The sequence below is a fragment of the Neopsephotus bourkii genome, unplaced genomic scaffold (genome assembly GCF_033783945.1).
Source record: "Neopsephotus bourkii isolate Nb327-2 ecotype Australia unplaced genomic scaffold, CSIRO-AGI_Nbou_v1 NB_52, whole genome shotgun sequence".
Taxonomy (NCBI): Eukaryota; Metazoa; Chordata; class Aves; order Psittaciformes; family Psittacidae; genus Neopsephotus; species Neopsephotus bourkii.
Window position 1 is genome coordinate 991,125 of NW_026900569.1, and position 21,700 is coordinate 1,012,824.

General features: G+C 46.9%; 4 protein-coding genes across 11 annotated transcripts in view; 3 read left to right on the top strand and 1 right to left on the bottom strand.

The window, feature by feature from the left end:
* Window positions 1-2,428: 2,428 nt before the first annotated feature.
* Window positions 2,429-4,537, top strand: GDF9 (growth differentiation factor 9). Its single transcript, XM_061347534.1, has 2 exons — window positions 2,429-2,843; window positions 3,387-4,537. Exons 1-2 carry the CDS (start codon window positions 2,444-2,446, stop codon window positions 4,337-4,339), a joined length of 1,353 nt encoding a protein of 450 aa, XP_061203518.1. The 5' UTR covers window positions 2,429-2,443; the 3' UTR covers window positions 4,340-4,537.
* A 1,104-nt stretch (window positions 4,538-5,641) lies between these two features.
* LOC133209130 (cytochrome b-c1 complex subunit 8) lies at window positions 5,642-6,248 on the top strand. Its single transcript, XM_061347547.1, has 2 exons — window positions 5,642-5,856; window positions 6,035-6,248. The coding sequence occupies exons 1-2, from the start codon at window positions 5,703-5,705 to the stop codon at window positions 6,127-6,129; spliced, it is 249 nt and encodes an 82-aa protein (XP_061203531.1). The 5' UTR covers window positions 5,642-5,702; the 3' UTR covers window positions 6,130-6,248.
* Window positions 6,249-9,440: 3,192 nt separating this feature from the next.
* On the top strand, window positions 9,441-11,544 carry LEAP2 (liver enriched antimicrobial peptide 2). The gene is made up of 3 exons (XM_061348170.1): window positions 9,441-9,865; window positions 10,250-10,389; window positions 11,275-11,544. Exons 1-3 carry the CDS (start codon window positions 9,809-9,811, stop codon window positions 11,309-11,311), a joined length of 234 nt encoding a protein of 77 aa, XP_061204154.1. The 5' UTR covers window positions 9,441-9,808; the 3' UTR covers window positions 11,312-11,544.
* A 2,659-nt stretch (window positions 11,545-14,203) lies between these two features.
* Window positions 14,204-21,700, bottom strand: part of AFF4 (ALF transcription elongation factor 4) — a 49,331-nt gene continuing 41,834 nt past the window's right edge. For all 8 annotated transcript variants that reach the window (XM_061347856.1, XM_061347846.1, XM_061347875.1 and 5 more), the window contains 7 exons: window positions 21,496-21,559; window positions 21,211-21,347; window positions 20,741-20,812; window positions 19,922-20,015; window positions 19,129-19,172; window positions 18,131-18,351; window positions 14,204-17,864 (listed from right to left, as the gene is read on the bottom strand). In XM_061347856.1, the coding sequence (XP_061203840.1) occupies window positions 17,746-17,864; window positions 18,131-18,351; window positions 19,129-19,172; window positions 19,922-20,015; window positions 20,741-20,812; window positions 21,211-21,347; window positions 21,496-21,559 (751 nt within the window). In that variant the 3' untranslated portion in view covers window positions 14,204-17,745. The remainder of the gene's footprint in view (window positions 17,865-18,130; window positions 18,352-19,128; window positions 19,173-19,921; window positions 20,016-20,740; window positions 20,813-21,210; window positions 21,348-21,495; window positions 21,560-21,700) is intronic.

Consider the following 21,700-nt stretch of genomic DNA (forward strand, 5'->3'; position numbering starts at 1 on the left):
CCTGAAGTCCAGTAAGAAGTCGCAGGGTGATAAACTGGCTTTGGCACTTAGTGTGGCTTAAAGGGCTCTCTCTTTCCTCCTTCGTTCCCTCCCCAGCTCCCCTGCAAGTCACAAGGCTTCAGTTCTGCACACAGGGGTTGTTGTGGCTGTGCTGGATCAGTAAATCTGTCCAGGAGAACTGGGCTTCAGAGGAAGACAGCCAATGGCAGCACAAACTCCAGCCTTCTCCCCCTTTGTTACAGGCTACTGCAGAGCAAAGGAAGTCTGATTTATTAGAAGCTGCTCAGGAATATAAATACATCCATGGGAAGATTTTAAGCCTTTACTAACATTGAGAATCCCCGCATCTGTACAGCCATTCTGAGAGCATTCCAGTTCCTATTTATGCCCTGAAAACGATCCCATCTTCTAAAGGGTCAAGCAGCCCACACACCAGAGTCAAATCAACCACATCCACTTCCACAGGTCTAGACCAACCAACTAAGCCTTACCCATAACATCCTTTGAAAGCCTCCCCAGCATCTAACCCAGTCAGACACCAGGATGAAGGAAAATAAACTAAGCAGCACTATGCCTTCCAGTATCTGAAGGGGGCTGCTGGGGAGGGACTCTTCATTAGGGACTGTAGTGACAGGACAAGGGGTAATGGGTTAAAACTGAAACAGGGGGAGTTTAGGTTGGATATAAGGAGGAAATTGTTTCCTGTGAGGGTGGTGAGGCACTGGAATGGGTTGCCCAGGGAGGCTGTGAATGCTCCATCCCTGGCAGTGTTCAAGGCCAGGTTGGACGAGGCCTTGAGTGAGATGGTTTAGTGTGAGGTGTCCCTGCCCATGGCAGGGGGTTGGAACTTGATGATCTTAAGGTCCTTTCTAACCCGAACTATTCTATGATGCTATGATTCTATGCCTGACAATGAGATGAGGAGAGGTTGTGCTGGTGGTCCCCTGCCATCACCACAGCAGCTCCCAGCCCTGGCCAACAGAGCATGAGGCAGTTTGTGTTTGGTTTCTCCCTGTCACTACAGCTGGGAAAGGTGCCTGACAGATTGGTTCAAGCTGGATGTGTTTGCATCTTGACTTCTCTGCTTAGGTTTCCAATAAGACGGCTAACAAATGTGGATGAGTTTTATGACCAGGCCACTAGACTATGCAGGGCTATCTCGGTCAGGGCTGGGATTAAGCCCACAGTTAAATTGTGTCCTCTCATGAACTTCTCAGTCTACTCAGGTTTCAAAAGCTACATGTTCAGCAATAGCCTCTTCAATCCAGTGTGTATACAGAAATACCTAAGGCTGTTGTGGCACTCAGCACACTGAATGCTAGCTCAGGATCTGCTATGCCTTTAGCATCCACAAGTACCACTCCTGTCCTGTTGAGCCCTGAGTTGTTCAAGATAGGCTTAATTGTTCTCTGCTTGCCCAGTGGTTTCAGCAAGGTAAAGCAAATACTTGCTTTTTGTTGGATTATTTTCCTACCATTTCAGCTCCCTGGCTGGACCCACCACGGGATCAAATGACATCAAAAATCAGTGCCAAGGAGAGAGCAGGAATGCACGTGTGGCAAAGGGCAGGGTTACAGCAGCTCAAACTGTCGTGGAGCAGCAGAAATACACTTGTTTGAAACTCACACAAAGCGGGACTAATCCACAGCACTCTCAAACCAGCAAGCTGTACTCAGAAGCCTTAGAATGTGAAAGCTGGATGACGAGTGCCCTTTCACCAGATCACTGCAAGCAGAGCTCTAAGCAAAACCAACTGCCATGAAAACACATTGCTAACGGAATAAACCCAAAGCCACCCTTTTAGTTCTGCTCAGCTCCAGGAGTTTGTGAGGATTTCTGATGCTCCGTTTGGAGCACACCCCACAGATACTGACACTGAAAAAGCACTCTCCTTTCTGGATGCCTTGCCTCACACTGGAGGCAAAGATGTGCTGTGTGCTGGGGCGATGGTACTATCCTCATAGTTACTTCTCTCTCAAGTGGATACTGCAATCTATAGAGAAGGAAATGTGAGAAATACATTAAAAGGAAATGAAACCCAGCTCCTTCTATTAGCTTATTACTACTAAACCCAGGAAGATTAACATTATACATCCGCAAACAAGCACGGATTTAGTTAGACCAGCTGATGCTAACTTGTCTGCCCAGCTCCCTCTGGAGGCTGCCGCTCACTGCAGCTTTATAACTTACCCTGTAAAACGGTTAACTCTGCCAGTAAGGGTTTTGATTGTCATGATGCTTTCATGGGTGAAGGCTTCAGCCTAAACGCAGCCAATATGGGGTTTAAGTAGCCAGCTGCAGATCCTTGCCTTTGGTTTCTAATCAGAAAGAAGCCCCCCTCCCAGCCTACAGCTGCAACAGATATAAGGGATCAGGCTCAGGAGCTCTCTTTTAACTTGATCGTTTTAGGGGAGGCACTGTTTTGGCTGTGACCCTAAAGAGCATGGCAGGTACCTGGAGGATTTGTGTTTGCTTCTACTGCTGCCTTCACTGGCTTTCTTTTAGCATCCAGGGCTCTCCTCACTCCAGGGCGCGCGGAGCCTCCGGGGACACCAGCAGCGAGCTCAACCCATTGCTGTGGCTGCCCAAAGGTGTGAGACGGGGCTATGCCCTCCTGCCTCCCCTCCTCAAGGTGCTGTCGGACCGGGAACACCAGGTCTGGGAAAGCGAGGCCCCCAGGCTGCAGCCGGACTCTAGGGCCCTTCGCTACATGAAGAGGCTGTATAAGATGTCTGCTACCAAGGAGGGAATCCCAAAGGCCAACAAAAGCCACCTCTACAACACTGTCCGGCTCTTCACTCCCTGTTCTGAATGCAAGCAGCGCCCCAGGGACCTGATGAAAGGTAGGTGTGCAGGGACAGGAGCTGATGAGGTTTAAATGGGGGGTTCCCTGTGTTCTCTGCTTGCAGCATAACATAAAATGTCTTATTTTTGGAGCTGTTGGTATTTTAATCCTGGGGGCTCTTGTCTTAAACTGCAGGAGTTTCTCATAACCTCCTCCTTCCTGAATGGCAGGCAGTTTGGGAAATGCCACACCAGTGGTGCTATGTTGTAGATACTGATGTTTCAGGCTGACTCCTCTTGCTTTCAGTCAAACTACAATCAGTTCTAACTAAAGTGAGGAAAGTAGGAAAGATGGTTAGGCACAATGGGCACCATGTTTCCTTCTGCTGCCCATCTGTTTTGGGTTACTCAAGGCCATAAAACCACAGCACCATAACCAAGTGCCAGCATCTCACTGCAAGCTGACTTTTCCCCTTGCCTTGTATGTTTGCTGGGGAAGAATCTGCTGCTGAATCATTTGTTTCTCCATCCCATGATAGTATTTGTGCCTAGGTGGATGTTAAGACTCACTAACTCTCCAAGACTGCCATTTCCCTTCTCAGGAGACATTCACCTGGTGGATTTACTCTTCAACCTGGATCGTGTCACTGGTCTCGAACACTTGCTCAAGTCTGTCCTGCTCTACTCCTTTGACACCTCAGTTCCTATCTCCTCTTCAGTTACGTGCATGTGCCATTTATTTGTCAAGGAGCGTGACTTTGCTGGCCAAGTCTGTCCCAGTGTCTCTCATGCTGTAGCTTTGAGCCTGCACTTTGAAGTCAGAAAACGCAAGTGGGTTGAGATTGATGTGACTTCTTTTCTGCAGCCCCTCATCGCTACTAACAGGAGGAATATTCACATGGCTGTGAACTTCACTTGTCTGATGGGTGACCCACAACAGAGCACTAACCTGGAAAACCCTGTTAACATGGCACTGGTTCCCCCCTCTCTTCTTCTTTACCTGAATGACACCAGTGAGCAAGCTCACCACAGGTGGAACTCACTGAGGCACACAAGGAAAATCCCAGTGCGGCCCAGGCGACGGAACAGTCTGCTTGTTGACCCTTTGGGTGACAAAGGAAAAGAGACTCCCCAGGGCAAAAGGGCCTCTCGGCGGAGGAGAGATGGGAATGGGAAGGATGCACCAGCAACTTCACCCTCTGACCTGAGTGCATACTTCAAACAGTTCCTGTTCCCTCAGAACGAGTGTGAGCTTCACAACTTCCGCCTGAGCTTCAGCCAGCTCAAATGGGACAAATGGATCATAGCACCGCACCGGTACAGCCCCCAGTACTGCAAAGGGGACTGCCCAAGGGTGGTCGGGCACCGTTACGGCTCTCCTGTGCACACCATGGTTCAGAACATCATCTATGAGAAACTGGACCCCTCTGTCCCGAAGCCCTCCTGTGTTCCTGCTGAATACAGCCCACTGAGCGTCCTGACCATAGAGCCCGACGGCTCCATCGTCTACAAAGAGTATGAAGACATGATAGCCACCAAGTGCACTTGTCGGTAGTGGGTGCACCCCGGTTGGTTTTACTTGGGTTTGGGGTGTTTTGGCATTCTCAAAGTAGTTGCAGCTATAATGAAGTGTTTGTGTAGTTCTAATAGCTCTACAGAATCCCTTAGGATTTAGTATGGAGTCAGTAGGAGGTGTTTACAACAGAGCACTTATTTTTGTAGCCACTCGGTCTTTCTGGGATGTGAAATGAAATGTAAATAATACCTTTTTATTGGAGCAATCTTGCATTTAAAATGGGGAAGAGATTTCAAGTACCAGATGTCTGTTTTAAGCTGTTTTCTTACAGATTCAGAAAGAGAAATAAATACAGATCTTGCATACCACTTACATTCAATGCCTTTGAACTTTCCTTTGCATTTGAACCCTCCTCACTGGGGGGATTCATAGAATCCCAGCTTGGAAGGAACCCTAAGGGCCATCAGGTCCACCCTTCCTAGGCAAACATGGCTTAGACCAAATGTCCTGGCACCCTGTCCAGGTGGACCTTAACAATGCTTAGTGTTAGGGAATCCACCACTTCCCTGGGGAGACCATTGCAACGGCTGGTTGTTCTCATTAAGTTTCCTCTCTCCAAGGGTAACTTGTGCCCATCCTTTCCCTGATTCCTTGTAAAAAGGAGTCTCCCTCTGCTTTGTACTCATCCTTTAAATACTGGAGCATAGAACCCCAGCCTGGTTTGTGTTGAAGGCAGCTCAAGGCTCCTGCAGCTCCAACCCCTGCCATGGGCAGGGACCCCTTCCACTGGAGCAGCTTGCTCCAAGCCCCTGTGTCCAACCTGGCCTTGAGCATTGCCAGGGATGGGGCAGCCACAGCTTCTCTGGGCACCCTGTGCCAGCGCCTCAGCACCCTCACAGGGAAGAGCTTCTGCCTAAGAGCTCAGCTCAGTCTCCCCTCGGGCAGGTTCAAGCCATTCCCCTTGGCCTGTCCCTACAGGCCCTTGTCCCAAGCCCCTCTCCAGGTTTCCTGCAGCCCCTTTAGGCACTGGAGCTGCTCTAAGGTCTCCCCTTCAGGAGCCTTCCCTTCTCCAGGCTGCACAGTCCTGGCCTTTGGATCATCCTTGTGGCCCTTTTCTGACCCTCTCCAGCCCGTCCCTACCCTTCTGTACAGCAGGGACCAAAGCTGCCATGCTATTCCACGCTCTGAGCACACTGGGATAACGGCTCCTTTATCCGCGCTGGGGATGCCCTCCCTGCGGTACCCCAGCACGGCGCAGGCTCCGCTGCATCCGCTATGATGTGAGGGACCGACGGGAGCAGCATCCCCCGCCCCGGAAAGGGAAGCAGCATCTCCGCTTCCTCTTCCTCTGCGGTGCGGAGCGGTGCCTCGGCCCGGCGGGGGAAGGTGACCCGGCAGCGCCATGGGGCTTCACTTCGGGAACCTGGCGCGGGTCCGCCACATCATCACCTACAGCCTGTCCCCGTTCGAGCAGCGCGCCTTCCCCAACGTCTTCTCGCACGGGGTGCCCAACGTGTGGCGCCGGTTCAGCTCCCAGGTCTTCAAGGTGGTGCCCCGTGAGTACCGCGGCCCCGGGGCCCTCCCTCCGGTGTCCTTCTCCCGCTCAGCATCGGCGCGCTGGGGCCGGGGCAGGCTCCGTGTGACAGCAGCCTGGGGTAGCGCTGGTCGTAGTCACACAGGGGCTGTGCTTATGGCAGTGCGGCTTGTGAGTGTTCCCTTCCCTTCCCTTTCCAGCCTTCGCGGCAGCCTATCTCCTGTACTCCTGGGGAACCCAAGAGTTTGAGAGGCTGAAGAGGAAGAACCCCGCTGACTATGAAAACGACCAGTGATGCAGTGAACACGGATGTCCTCTCGCTGTGTTATCGCTTTGGTGTTGTTAAGCTTCTCCACATGACCAGAAGGGTATTAAGAAGGAGATAAGTCTTGTCTAATAAACTTTGCCCTGTGACTTTGCGTGAAATCTTGTGAGTCTTGGGATGCTTAAGGTGAGCAGCATCAAATGTGTGCCTGGTTTGCTCTGTCCAGGGAGATAATCGGGCTAAAGTTCTGTATGCTCAGATGCTTTTATCTCAGAGCATTTCTCAGTATAACTAACACAGCAAGGGGTGCCTTCCGCTGGGGATGACTTAAAATAACACCTCCTACCTCCCTGCTGTTTGTCTTTCCATCCCTGGCTTCTGCTTCATCCCCTAGCCTTGAGATGTGTGAAAGGCAAACAGCCCATGACTCGGTACTGCCAGCAGTGAGCTGGCTGTGCTCAGGGCTGAGCGTGGACCTCGCCCCCAGTGCAGAGGCTTGTTCTTCACCAGGAGCCCCATGCAGGGACAGTGGGTACCCAGCGCTCCGGGAGCGGTTTCATCCCGGTGCAGGAAAGGGACTGTTCCTGCATGAGAACAGGCGGCCACAGGGGTGTCCTCAGCCGGGGGGTTCATGCAGGGGACAGGACATGGTGCCAGATGGCCTCAGCCGGGCCCCTTCCCGTGGCAGACTGGGCCAGACAACATTTCAGGGTCCTTTCCAACCTGGGCTCTGCCCTGACTGACATTGCCTGGTTACATTGATTGAGTAACTGGAGTTCTGCTATTGATGAGCATTAACAGAAGCATAGAAACAAGGCTGTTTAATACCTGAGGATGATTTAAAAACAACTGCTTGTAGTAAAGTGAAGTATGGGACAAAGAAACTCACCCTGTGGCTTTAAGTGAACAAGCTTCACTGTTCGCAGTCCAAACACCTGACTCGTTCCCTTATCCTACTTTTCCCTTTCAGCTGGCTGTCTCAGGCTCCTGCGCCACACAAAGCAATAGGTTTATCTCCCTGTTGTGCTGTTGCTGCAGCTGGTACCAAGAATTTATCTTATCCACTGTGGGAGTGACGTTTCCCTGAGTCCATTTCTTGGTGTGCTCAGCCCTGGGCTATCTCGAAGAGAAGGATGCTTGGGCTCTTCCTGCAGGAAGATGGGGATTACGCAGTTTTTATAGCTAAATGCTTTGTTCTTTTGGGGCTCTTAAGCACATGGGACTAAGCTTAGTGTTAGGGCTGTTCCTACTGCTCCTGTGCTTATTCCAAGCTCAGTGTGATGTTGGTATAAACAGGAGTAATACAAGTCCTAGAATGGTTGGGGTTGGACATTAAACACCTACTAGTTCAATGCCCCTGCATCCTGCGTATCTGCCACCCCCAGCAGTTGACGGGTAGCAGGAAGGGTGCCCTGGTGGGAGCTTGTCTGTTGGTAGCTTCCATAAACCCTCATTTTTCACCACATTCCACCTCAGCAGCTCCTCTCGGCCTCTGTCCCTGTACACAGACAGCTGAACCGTGCCCAGACCAGCCGCTAGACAAGCGCAAACACTGCAGCACGTTCCCAGCACCGTCCCCTCAGCTGCAGTGTCAGCAGCCAGCAGCCTGCAGGCTGGGCCTCCTCACCCTTTGCTCCTGTCGCAACCATGCCCAAACGCTGTCCTCTGGCCCTGCAGAGCCATCCCCCGGTGCCGGTGTCCCTGTGCTCACCGCAGGACCCGGTCTGCCTGGCGGGGAGCCGGAGCCGTGGCATTCGGGACAGCAGCCAGGGGGAACGTCAGGGCTGAACGAGGTGTCTGGACATTCTGCTGTCATTGCATTGATTTCTGACCTCCCTTTGGTCAATATTGGACGTGGCAACGGAGCAAGCATGTGGGTTTTGCTGTTAGAACCTGTGGCTTTTTGCTGACACCCTGCGCTTGTCCATGTGGAAACACTTGGCTCAGTTTTCCTCTTTCTTTCCCAGTTCCTTGCCCAGAGCGCACAGACTGCTGCCCCAAAGGGACATGCTGATGCTGTCGGTAAGCCAGAAGGACACACAAGGATTTTGATTTATTGGCACAAAGTACTGGTCTTACCTAGCCAAAAAAGCTGAGAAACGATGACAGACAGAGGGCCTCGCTGTCAGAGCTGAACGAGCTGTCACCTCAAATCCTGTGCTCCATGGATGAAGGCTCTTGCTGCTGCCTCTTGTCCTTTCTCTGTTCTGTGCTAGTGCCTGGTGGAAACAGCAGGAATTAGAACGAATTCTCTGGTATCAGTTGTAGACAATAAGCTGGGAAGGGTTTTTGTTTAATCCCAGTGAAGTTTGGGCTAAGGGGCAATCAACTGGAGACAGGAACCTGACAACATGGCATTATCTTAATCTAACTTGCCTTCCACGCTGGCACTTCTGCCCCCACATTAAGCAATCACTGAAAATGGCAGCCTCTTATACACAGATCTGTATTTGCCATTCAGCAAAAGCAGACTTCACTATATTATACAGTACCATGACTTAGCTTAAAACACAGGGTGCTCCAACCTCCCCAACACCTGACACAAATAAGCTGCTGGCATTGGCTTTATGCTACCCTGCAACCTCAAACCTCTTGTCCCTGGCAGGTTGGGTGTAGAGGGGGGAGCTGCGGGAGCCAGGGGCACAGCATCCGAGATAAGGAGCAGGAACCAGTGAGGTCCAGGTACAGGCTGATCTTACTCATGCTCTTCTCCCACCTGTCCCAGTGCTCGTAAGCTGAGGGGTTATTGAGGGCAGGAGGTAACACACAGCTCTTCTTCAATGTTCTTTTCTCCAAGCTGTTGCAATCTCATTTCACAATGGGAAAAACTAACATTCCTCTTAATGACAAGCTGCTCACCCACATCAATGGGAGCTGAGGCACCCTTTAGGAGACTGAGCATGGGTTACAGTCTAAGGTGCAGACTGTGGCAGTGACAGCCCATTGAAAGAAGCCACAGTCTTGCCACATGGAGCAACTCTGCTCCAGAAACCCTTGCAGCAATCTCTCCTTTTGGGGTTCACCATTTAGAGGTTATCATCTTCATCTACACATCGGGATCCCTGGGAGGTCTGTTATTTATCATGTACAACATACATTTTACATCCCAAAACCTATCTGACAAGTGTTCCTTCTGCTTTTTGAGTGCTGTGTGTGGGGCAAGGCAGGTGAAGTAACTTCCTCATCCTTCTTCCATGTACCAGGAATGAGAAGCAGAATCAAAACCATGATTCTCTGCTCCAAATAAGCTCACTAAGACAAAACTTCCCCCAGCTGACAAACTCCAAGCTGCACACACTGCAGCTCTCACAGAAGTCACATAAGGTCATGGCTTTTATCTTTACCCTAACACTTTGGGCCAGCCACCCTTTTCCATTGAAATCCACCACAGGGTTCTGGTAATGCGCTAGGTAGGTTTGAAAGGAAGGAACAGTTGGCACAAGTGGTAAGCTGAGCAGACAAGGTACAAGTGGAAGGAAGGTAAATCATTAGCCAGAGAGACAGGCCTTGAACCAGATCACTGCAGCAGATGCTAATTTAGTCATTCGCTCTTGCTCCGAATCGAACTTTGTTCCTGCAATGACTGACAGCTGATGCAACGATAAGAGAAGGAAGTCTATAAAAATCTAGCAGAGGCTTGGGAAGTTCTATTTGGGGCTCTTCTCCCTCCTCCGGTCCCGCGGTCCAAGTGACAGCCCACACTGGGAAGATGCACTGTTGGAAAACGCTGGCGGTCGCCTTGCTCTGCTCACTGCTGCTCTGTCAGGTAAATAGAGACAAGGATTTACAGCTCTGGGACTTACCAAACCCTGCTATGGTTTGCATGAACAAGAATACCTGGTGAAGGTTAGAGGTGACAGCAGAGCTCCTTCAGAGCATTGACAGTCACAAAAAACCTGCCTAGTGAATACTGCGTTCCTCTGAGATGGAACTAGCAGTAGTTCTGCCTTTCCTCCCCAGGAGATTAAAACCCATTGTTGATTTTTGTGCTTACTTCTGTGGGGGTAGGATACAAGCAATTACACTTCAACAGAGCACGTTATGAGCTCAAAATGAGAAAGAGTTCAAGTTCTTCACTTAAGACTGTTGAGCTCAGCAGCAGAATGAGCAGCTGCTGCCTGCTCTGACAGCCACCCTGACTCTCTTCCAGACACACTGTGCTTCCCTGAGCCAGCCAGAGCCTCAGCTGGTGAGAGAGAGGAGGATGACACCCTTCTGGAGAGGCGTCTCGCTGAGACCTGTTGGAGCCTCGTGCAGGGACAACAGTGAATGCATCACAATGCTCTGCAGGTAACAGCCTCATTCACATTCAGGCTCAGTGTGACTTAGTATCGTATTAGGTAGAGAAAGTTCCCACTTATTCTCCCCTAATGAGGTATGGAGTTTATTCTGTGCATTAAAAACAGATACCAGGAATAGGGATGGGGCAATAGATTCAGACCTCCTTTGTAAGCAATGCCAACAGAGCAGAGTCCAAGTGCCCCTAATGACAGCCCCATGTCCTTTCACTGCCAGCCCAGATAACCCGTCTTCTGAAAGAAGAGCACAGCATTTGAGTAATCACAGACCTTAAAATTAATCCTTCTTAAAGGCAGTTCTGTTCACTCTAAGGCATATTAACTAAAAGCAGTACTTACCCTAAATGAATCACTTTAAGATGATTACTTATGCTCACAGTTTAAGACAACTAAATATAAAAAGCCACTAGACATGAGCAAATTGTCCAACTATGTCTACTTAAATTGATTAGTTACAATTACCACTTGGTGACTGAAAGGTGATTTGGCATGGCACCTACTCTACACATACCAGAAAGCAATTAGAGATGGGTAGAACAGAGCCAGTTTCTGCTCTATATACAAGACAGGACAGCCAAATGCTATTCTGGGTGCATTTGCAACTCATATTTGGTTCTACTGATTAACTGTAACAGCAGCTACTGGAAGATCTCAGTAGAACAGGGTTTCAGCTGTGGGTGATTTCTACACCACAGCCTGACCATACAGCTCTGTGTAACACGCATGTTGGAGCTGTAATGTAAAGCAGAGAACAGAAAATGAATCCAGATGAACTGGATAAAGGGGGGAGTGCAATGGGTGCAGCCCGTGAGCAGAACAGGAGCCCTGCTAAGGCCATGGCCAAGCTGGCAATGCCTGATGAGGTTTTCTTTTCCAGGAAGAACCGCTGCTTCCTGACAACAGCCGCTGAGTGACCCGTCCCCCTGAAGCCCACCCGTCGCTGTTATCACTAACAGTGGAGTATTTATTGACCCTTCAGAAGCAAGGGCAGGGGACCCAGCAATCGGTGGATTTAATGTTTCTGCCCCAGGAATGGGCAAAGGACTTCAAAGAGCTTGAGAGCGTTCCCTACCCGTGGCCACAGCTCTGCAGCACACCTCGGGATGGCTCTGGCCAAGCTCAATAAGAGGACCGTGCATCCCCTGTTTGTTTGGGTTTTTTGTAATGGTTCCTGACTGTTTTTTAAGGTGCGAATTAAAGACGTCTGTTCAGCAAACTACCTTGGTTCTCCTTGTCTCCTGCGAGCAAAGTGTACAGGGAGGGCACAGCTGGCGCTTCGAGCAGGAGTGCTTAGCTCAAACTGGACTTTAGACACTTACCCTTCAAGCTGGCAAGTGCACAAAGCAGAGCACGCTTCTATCTCCTTTCCGTCTCAACAGCTGAACTCTTATCAGCACCTCAGATAAAGGCCTGTTAGAAAGGGAGAGCAAACAAACTGATAATACTGATAGCATTTTAATATCCCAAATATATCCAGTGATAACTGGAAGGAAAAGTATTTACCTTTAATTACTTCTAATCAAATTTACTTAAATACAAGTCCTAGACTGACTTTTGCCACTGGAGTAGCTCCTGTTTTAAAATAAATGGATCAAAATCCAGTTTTGATCTGTCACACGTTAACTGGCAGGGCTGAAAGAAACAAAACCACCTTTGATTAAGACCAGTATCAACCAGTGCAAGACGCAAACACCGACTGCCGTTTCCCTTTCGTTATACATAGAACAGAAACCTTTGCTTAAGCACGGTACCAGGGAGGAGGAGAGCCACACACCAGACACGAGCACAGTGGTTTTGAAGTTTAATACAGAAAATCTATTTGATATTTATTAAACTTAGTTTCTCCAGTTACAGTTTTGCATTGTACAAAGCATTTTAATGACACAGTAGTTAAAAAGATCTTTACAAATTGAAATGTGATACCCTTTTCTCCAAATATTTTAATTGCCATAAATTTGTTTAAAAATACACATTAAACGCATGTTTCAGACACTAAACTTTCTATAATCTCAATACCACAAAATACATAGAATATACTATACAGATGTGGAAAAAATCTAGTTAGTATATAATACTTTGCTCACCATTAACAGCTTTATTACGTGAAATGCACATACTGACTTAGAAATCCTAATTTTGAGCCCCGAAGTACCCTTTGAAATTTCAAATGTATTGCAACAAATAAAATCACAGTCTGTGTTTTCTTCTTTTAGGTTTTGGTTGAAGACAGATGCCTAAATACTCTGATAGAAAACAAAATGTAACACATGGACTCGTCATGTACAAAGCATAAAACAGAGACATCCCATTAGTTACTAACAGTACCTTTTCCGAGTGGTTAACAAGGGCTTCACTTATAAGTGACAGGTTCAAAGTGACCTTCCCCCACCCGCGAGCCCTCCCCCAAAAGAAAAACCCTTCTTCACCAAATAATAATTTCAAATAAGATAAAGGATTTGTTTTAATAAATATATAAGCACTTTATCCTCCATATACAAAATTTCTTAAAACAATTTTAAAAGGGGGGGGACCAGATACAAATGTCAGGAACTGTGCTTGCAAAAGTCATGCCTGGTCCTTAGAGTTGAGTCCTGGGGTGTGGGATGCCAGCACAGCCCAGGGGAATGCGGCACCAGCCATCGGGCTTGCATATAAAAACTGGAGACAGGAATGCCGCGTCCCAGTCGGCCTGTATGGGCTCCATCAGCACGTGTGGAGTTCCACCAGGAATGGAAACGCTTTGCTCAAGCTTCCAGATGGAATTAAACCAAGTGAAGCATTCACGTTAGACATCCTGTGGGAAACTCCACACGGTGCCACCGCATCCACAACCCCCCCGAGCACCGGCCAGGAGCGGAGCTGAGGTTGCCCTCGGCCAGGGCACAGCTCCCACCGAGACCACAACATCCTGATGGCACAACCAGCCCTCACCTCCCACCCAGCACCGCTCGCTTCCAAAAGCCATCCCTGGAGACATGCCAGGCCAGGCCAGATGTGGTTCTGGGCAACCTGATCTAGTGGAAGATGCCCCTGCTCATTGCAGGGGGGTTGGACTAGAAGACCCTTGAAGGTCCCTTCCAGCCCAAACTATCCTATGATTCTAAGAAACAGCACCCCGGCAGCGGAGCCCAGTTCCTTGCAAAGTAAGGGAACTGGACATAGATCATGATTCCCCGATTGACAGAGTTTAACTTTCCTATTTAGGGGATTTGTCTCCTGGAACAGCTCTGGATTTGTCTGAGTTGGCTAGCAAAAGCTTTGGCTACTCTCACAGATGTCTAGCGTTCGCTTTGTTGCTTGGAAACACAGGGTTTTCCATAACACTGATTCATCAGACAGAGAAACCGAAACCCCGACCACAGTATTTGTCAGAAATGTAAGAATTTGGAAGCTGCTGACTCCCCAATGGGTAATTCAAACTGGACTTGCTCAGGCCCTTTCAATCCCTTAATATAAACACTGCAGTGACAGCAAATACCTGTTAGGTAAACTATTAAATACAGCAAAGGTAGTCTCTCTTCCTCCAGCAGCTTGCCACTTTGGCAAACCACCTCCTGATGTGCCTATGGCGTTAGTTTTACTTGCCCCAGGCAAGTGCTACATAATTCCTATGAAGTACTGACTCGGTGTGTTGGGGCCGTTCATAAATACAGTTGAGGGCATCTTTTTGTGATCACAGCAATCAAGCCTCAGCAATCTAAAGGAATATACATTGCACTCCTGTATAATATGCAATATTTATCACCACTAAGATGGTGATTCAGCACTCAATAAATAATATATCAATATAGTCAGTTGCACCATAATCTAAAAACAAGTATAACATATACTTTGGACAGACTGAGTTCATATATATATACATATATATTAAAAGACACATACAATACAAATTGCATACTGCCATCGAAAGCCAAGAAGAGCCACCCAGATGCTCTGCTTTATGGCTAATAGTTTTAAATCAAAAGAAAAGTCTAGGGCTGTTTCTCTCTGGTGTCCTGAATATTTGTTTCGACTTATTGATGGTTGCACCTCATCACCCAGGACCCTGAAGTCTGAGAGCGGATTCAGACAGCACTGATAGCTGAGCAAGCCTAGTCTGAGTAAGCCATTATTAAGATTCACCAACTAGGACCACAGTCAGCGAGGGAATTAAAATCACAGCATTGATATGTATTTAACAGACAAGTGTCTGGGGGATCCATCTGGGAAGGCAGGAGTTCAGGATTCCCTCGTTTGTCACTAGTGCGATGCGTATTGGTACCCCAGTGACGTGTGTCACTGCTATGGAAGAACAGGCTGAGACCCATCGCCTGCACTAGGACAGAGGGATGGAAGCCTATTGAGCACTTAGCTACGGAATCTGACAAGAGTACATCACTTTCCTCCCGGAAACAACAGTACATCCCAAAATAAGGTGTGCTTTTGGAATGGGGAAGTTAATCCGTTTGAACTAGCCACAGATGCATAAGGCATTTCTTTTCAATTCATGAGGCCACCAATATCTCCTGTATAGCAGGCGGCCTGGGACAGTGCTCCAGGGATATTCCACCCTGAAAACCCACTGTCCAGGTGGGACACTTTCAACCAGTCAGGTCCACATTTTGACATGATGTACAGGGGCTGGTCTCTTCTCCCGAGTAACAAGTGATAGAACACGAGGAAACAGCCTCAAGCTGCACCAGGGGAGGTTTAGACTGGATATCAGGAGCAATTCCTTCCCCAAAGGGTGGTCAGGCATTGGAACAGGCTGCCCAGGGCAGTGCTGGAGTCACTGTACCTGGAAGTGTCCACAAACCATGCAGATGAGGCTCTTAGTTACATGGTTTAGTGGTGGCCTTGGCAGTGCTGGGGAACAGCTGGACTTGATGGGCTTAAAGGTCTTTTCCAACCCAGTTGATTCCTATGATAACGTCTTGTGGTTGTTCAAAGACCATAAAGATCCACTGACCTAGGGATAAGCGATACGTTTTTAAGAGACCAATAGAACGTGACACCAAAAGGTATTTGTGGGACTCTAGTTAAGGAAAAGAAAAATAATTCCCAGAGATGAGCCCATTCCCGCTACCAGGAATGGTACCTGTGCACAACGGAGCAAGCCAGAACGCAGCCATGCCGGCTAGTGCAGCACTACACAAAAAAGAAACGATGACTGCAACTTCTATGAAGGTATCTTTTATATAGCGTCAAAAGTGTGCTAGGCACTTTAGAGTATTAAAGGAAAAAGAGTTGACAGTGTCCCATTAGCCAAGATGTGGAGTCTGAGGGTACAGATTCTGTCTCAAACAGCAAACGCTAACAGAAACGTGACCTTGCACAGTGATTCAAGGAAAAGGATGTTCCAACAGACCTGAAGAGGAAATTCAGCTGTCATGGGAAGAGTCACAGGTCTGTTGCCCACGTATCCATCCATTCGTACGCAGCAAAGCTTTTCTGGAAGTACAAAACACGCTGGAACGCAAAGGAAGCTCTACGAATATGCAGCTACCTTTAGTAGGTTACTAATTGCAAAACTTCTAAACTCTTAAAGCCCATAGGACATACTGCAGTACTGAGAGCGTAGAATTCTATTCCTTCTCGTGAGGTTGCCGGGAGTTTGGCACTTAACTACAGCTACACACAAAATTTAGTGCAATCATTTTCCTGAACATGCACGTTCATATCTGGTATGGAAGAAAAGGTGAAGTGGGAGAGAAAACAAAGCAGCATTCCACAATCTCACTCCAAAGGATTCAGAGTTGGACTCTTCAGAAGGAGACCACCGCAATGAGAAGTCAGTTTGTGTGACGGACACTAGGACTTTTAGAAAGGAAATGGAATTTTACCAGAGTACTGCAGAAGACCACTGCATACAGTATATACCTGGTCCTGCTGTAAAACATCTTGTAAACAGTTCATAAAATCTTCATCTAAAAGTAAGGCATAAGGCACACCAGACATGGTAGGGGCACTAAGCGATACTGAAAGCAGTAGCAGTTTAAACCTTTAACTCAGACAAGCACCTCACGTGGAAAGGTACTTTGGTTTTCACTTTTTGAGAGCAGGCAACTGCAACTCCATCAACCACTTCTGTTGCACCAAGTCGCTCCCTCGCAAGTGAGTATTATGCTCCATCAAACATTAACGGGACCTTCATCAACACGGGGTAAATACAAGTTTTAAATCCATTCTGCATCACAACAGTCACTCTCCCTGTAATAGCAGGTGTGCTCCCACCCCACGACGGCTCTTGCACTGTCATCCTGTAGTGTCCATCACCTATCAGACCCTAAAAGGAAAAAATGGACCTCGGTTTCTAAAGATTCCTGGTTTCTCAGTCAATGGAAAAGACGCAAAGGCCAGTTCTGGTAGGAATTTAACTGCTGTTGGGTTTGTCCATCACAAAGTTCACCGACTCTGGAGGCGTCAGGAAACGACAAGCACGGAAACAAAAGGTATTTCAAATGAAGAGATGCAAAAAAGCACAAGATTGTCCTTTTCAGAAACCTTTCCTGTCTGCATCGCACCTGCCGGGCCGAAGCTCATTCCTACACCATTTCTTTGATCTCACATTGAACGCAAATCACTGTAATGTTTTGTGATTGTTATAGTGTTAATCCATGTTTGGAAACTGCCTGGAAAACCATCCAAGTCAGATCCAGCTAAATACTTTTCCATATAAATTTCTTTATAATTCATTTAAATGAAGTATCTTAATACGTAGAAGAATATCTGGAACTTTTTCTATTTAGTACAAATTCTGCAATAATAAATCTGTAGTTGTCATTTATTAGTTGACTCGTAGGCATTAGGCATGGAAAGTATGGTGTCCCTACACGTTAGAACCTATCAACCCTACTTCCTTTACAGGCTCTACCACCACAAGACATTACAGAGTAACAAAGCTCACAAAGTACTTAAATAAAGTGTCTATGTTTAATTTCTGCTAAGTACTCGAAAGGGTAAATTTAGGGAATAACTAAGAACTGCCCCAAAACCGGGCTGTTCAAGCTTAAAATTAAAAAAATTCAAATAAATAGGATTTAAATGGACTCTTCCTGTATTGTGACTGGAATTCCAGTGATCTGCCCATGACAGATCAGCAAAACTACTCCTTTCTATGTAGCAAATTATAAAATACTTAAATAACTTAAACCGGGAATACTGAAGCAGTCCAATAACCAAATGATTTGGGGTTAAAACACAAAACACAAATGAGGATGGGAGACGTGTGAAAGCATTCTTTGCTCTTAGTGTCAACTAAGCAATGTGTTATGGCAGTCTTCCTTATTGACATGACACAGTGTTGTGGAGATAAATCAGAGGCAGCGAGAAAAATGTGTTTGAGTTTCCATTCCTTCAGTTCCAAATATCACTTGGCATCCAGGCGCAACCAGTGTAATCCCTGACGGGTATAACGCACTAGGTCTGTCATGATGCTCGAGTTAAAAACCAGAGGGCCCATAACTTTATCCAGTTCAGCAAAGAACTCTAAAAGAATAGAAAAACACAAGTTACAAGCTATGCATGTACCTTTATATGGGCAATATTACATCCAACCCCCACCTTTAATGGCTTTAAACTGACACACAACCAGCCTGGGGTTTCGCTGCAGACCAGTGCACAACCTTCCACCTCACTTCTGCAGAGGACCTGGTTAAGCATCCTGCACACCACTAACTGCAACGCCCCAGTTCAAAGCCCGTGAGCACACTTTGGTACATCTGGTGTCCTAACCCTCCCCTGCCAGCTCTTACCTTTCTGTTCTTTAGACAGCTGTTCGGCTTGGTCCCATATTTCAGTGGCATAGAGGAAGTTGGATGTAACCTGGACGTAGCTGGCAGCCATCTGATGGATCCTCTGGGGGATCGTCACCGAGGACCCACTTCCTGAAGGGTTGGCTGCCCCAGAAGAGTAATTTCCTGAATTCCCTGGAGACAGCTTTGGAGAGACTGGAGATGGCATACCCACGGGCTTGCTGCTTGTCCAAAGGAAACACTCAGTTGTAAAACGCATATACACACACATGTACTTTGGGCACATCATGCTGTAAGATGCCCTCTCAGAGCCCTCTTCCCACATCTAAAGCACTCCCACCTTGCACATTAAGAGGTCAGGATCTGCCCAACAACACATGAAGTGCATGAGCTGGGAACAGTTACTGAGGATCCTCCAATTCCCGTGTGCTAACTTCACAGCTAAAACCTAATTGCCAAACCTCACCATCTCCTCATCCAATCAAATCCTAAATTCACTGTTTAAATAAATGGAACCCTAAAGAATAATAATGAAAACATTATAACTACATGATAACTATTCAGCCATAGAAAAGTGACCTTCAGATAACAATATGCAAATCTGAAATGCCCTCTCACAGCTCACGGCGTAATGATCAATGGTCCAGCATTAGGCTTAAACGAACAGAAGTAAATTGCTGTACTATGGAACAGACAACTCTGAGAGTTCTTGTAACACTCTGGGCTTGCAGCATTAACAAAACCATTGTTTTGAGGGGAAAAAGCATTAAATAAACCAACAAAACTCACTGAGAGAAGTGACTTGTGTGTGACACACCAACCCCTAAGTCCTCCAAGCCTTTCTGCACGCAGACAACTGAATCAAAACCTACACCCTCAGAACCATCACCCAACACTTTAGAGAGTGAAAAGCCTCTTCCTGAGCACCTAAGGCACAGAGTTTACATACAAAACTAGCTATAGGTTGAGAAGCACAGGGAACAGCTTTGCCTACTCACCTTCCCATACCAGGTGACGGTGCTTGAGAGTTATTATAGGAATTCTGTTTGGGGAAAAAAAGAGATTTGTCACCTGATTCATGTCCGTACTTTCAGCAGTCACACTTTATCTGCTTATTTAAGTGGCTATTTTTGGCCAAATTAATTTTTGTTGCATTAAGCAATAGGCACACTCTAACTAATGTCCCAGTGAATTAACATTTGGGTAAATATCCTCTTTTACTGATGACTAAGGCATAAATTAAGGGATTATTTTAGCAACACAAAGGCCACTAAATATACATAGGAGTGGAGTAGTCCCCTGCTCGACCCCTTAGAGAACATCTTGCTTTTTTCAGCCCATTAATGGGAAGAAATCTGTTATTTCTGGCACTGAACAATTAAAGATGTCTCAAAAAAATCTGAGAAGTCAGGCATGAGACAATCCCATTTCCTCTCAGCTGGGAGCTTCAGAGAAACCCAGTGACATGAGTCACCTATCCTCAAGTGCTCCTTTGGGAAAGCTCCTTACATTAAGGACTGAGTAACGCTACAGAAGCATCATAACTGTTTTTCCTCATCTGCAATATCTTGATTTAAATAAGCACTTGGAGAATGTGCCTCTTCATCTCCTTTCCCTGAGTTCAGGTAAATTCATGGTGGGGGGATAACAAAAACACCAACCATCCCACTGCAAACACCACAATCCTGAAAGACCCATCTGGGTTTGGTTTTCACAGTCTGAAAACAGGATTCAGGAATTCTAAGTGATATAGAGCTTCAATGTGATTATGGTTTAAGAACACACACTTACCTTCAGATGTTCAGTCAGAGTTTTAGAGTATTTCAATGCACTTTCCTTCTTCAGCTTGAAAAGCCTTAGGTATAGCAGAGATTGGCACCGCAGACTGCCCAAAGACAGAACAACACAACACTCACAGTTCAATCAACTTTATCACATCCCAGTGAGTATCAAATAAATCTGTATCAGTGAATATCAAACATTTAATAGCTGTGTTTCTGACATTTTCTTAACCAGCTCTGACTGCCAGCTCTCTAAATTGCAACTCAACCAAGAATCCATGACCCCCTTCGAATTCCCAAGGACATAAACCCAGCTCTGTGCCTTAAGCTGAAACAGTAAATTTCAGTGATTTTACTGATATAATCAGTTTCCAGTGCTGAGCGTAGAAGACAACAGTCAGTTATTTCCCAAACACACATTTCATTTATTTCTTGCTCCTTTCAGGCCATACAGAGTCTAATGCATCCCACCGTTGTCTCCCTTTTCCACCTGACTCCAACTGGTCCTGCTGAGGCCAATTCTTTACAGCCACTCCCAGGTTTGACTTATCACTGGGTGAGCACACAGGAAGGACCCTCATCCTTTCTGCAGTTACTCCTTAACAGCTCAAGGACTTGGCCTTCGTTGTCAACATCCCCTCAGCCCCAGCCTACAGTAATCACATACACAGCAGTAATCTTTGTGTACAGCCAAGTGGAAAACTCATATCTGGTTCAAAACCACCTGAGAACGCAGTGTTGTACAGCATTTCATGTAGAGAAAACACTTGATATTAATCAGGGCATTAAGGTCAGACGGTGCATTGTACTAAGTTCAGAAGACACTTACCAAAGCACTGCTAGCCTTTTATCTGCAGCCGTGGCATCCGGTGCCAAGTAATTCTTCAGCTTCATAGTGTATCTGCAAGCAAAGACAGCACATAAGCAACAAAACAATGACAGTTATCGTTTATCAATCACCAAACATTGGTGTTTTCATGAATTTCTAGTTTTACCTTGTCTTCACCAGTTCAGAAACTTCTCTCAGTCCCTAAACAAAATGCCAACTAGGCAGCAACTGCAATAGTTTTGCTTCTTGTGTTATGCCTTGTAGAGTGATTTCAAGAGCCTTAGCAGAAAACATCTCAACCTTCATAAGAACACTTTAAGCCTCAGTAACTGGAACAAACTGGGAAGTGCTGCAGTAATACTGGAGAAAGAGGTCTCAAATGATGGCACAACTTCAGTGTATCTAGCAGCTCTGGTTTCCAGACATCTTTCCCACCCACTTGACTTTCATATTTGCTTTGCAATGCTTACTTGATTAATTCCACAGTTTCTGAATACATAGGGAACGGGGACTTGGATTCCTGAGCATTTTTCTCCAATGCATTCCCACACTCAATGAACGACACTACAGCATCTAGGTAGTAGACAGCCTTCTCAAACCTGTCAGACTGAGCACATGGGAAAAGCTTATAAGGACAAAACCCAGAGAGGAAGTACAAGAGAGCTGCAGTACAGGAGGGCAGCAAAATGGCAAGAGCAGGAAACAACCCCCAGTGTAACGTGCAAACCCTGGATGAGTATCAGGGATTTACTTACCAATGCATCAGCATTATGTTTTAGCTTCTTTGCTTCTTGCAAATAATGATCAGCTGAGTAAGTCCTGCAACAGAGGACACAAGGAATCAGCCCCAGCCATATCACATTGCATTTTATGACTGAAGTATCCTAATGTTGTCAAGCTTTCTATTTTCTCTGTTTAACTCAGGTTAGAGGAGCTACACTCTGATAAAACAGGTAACCA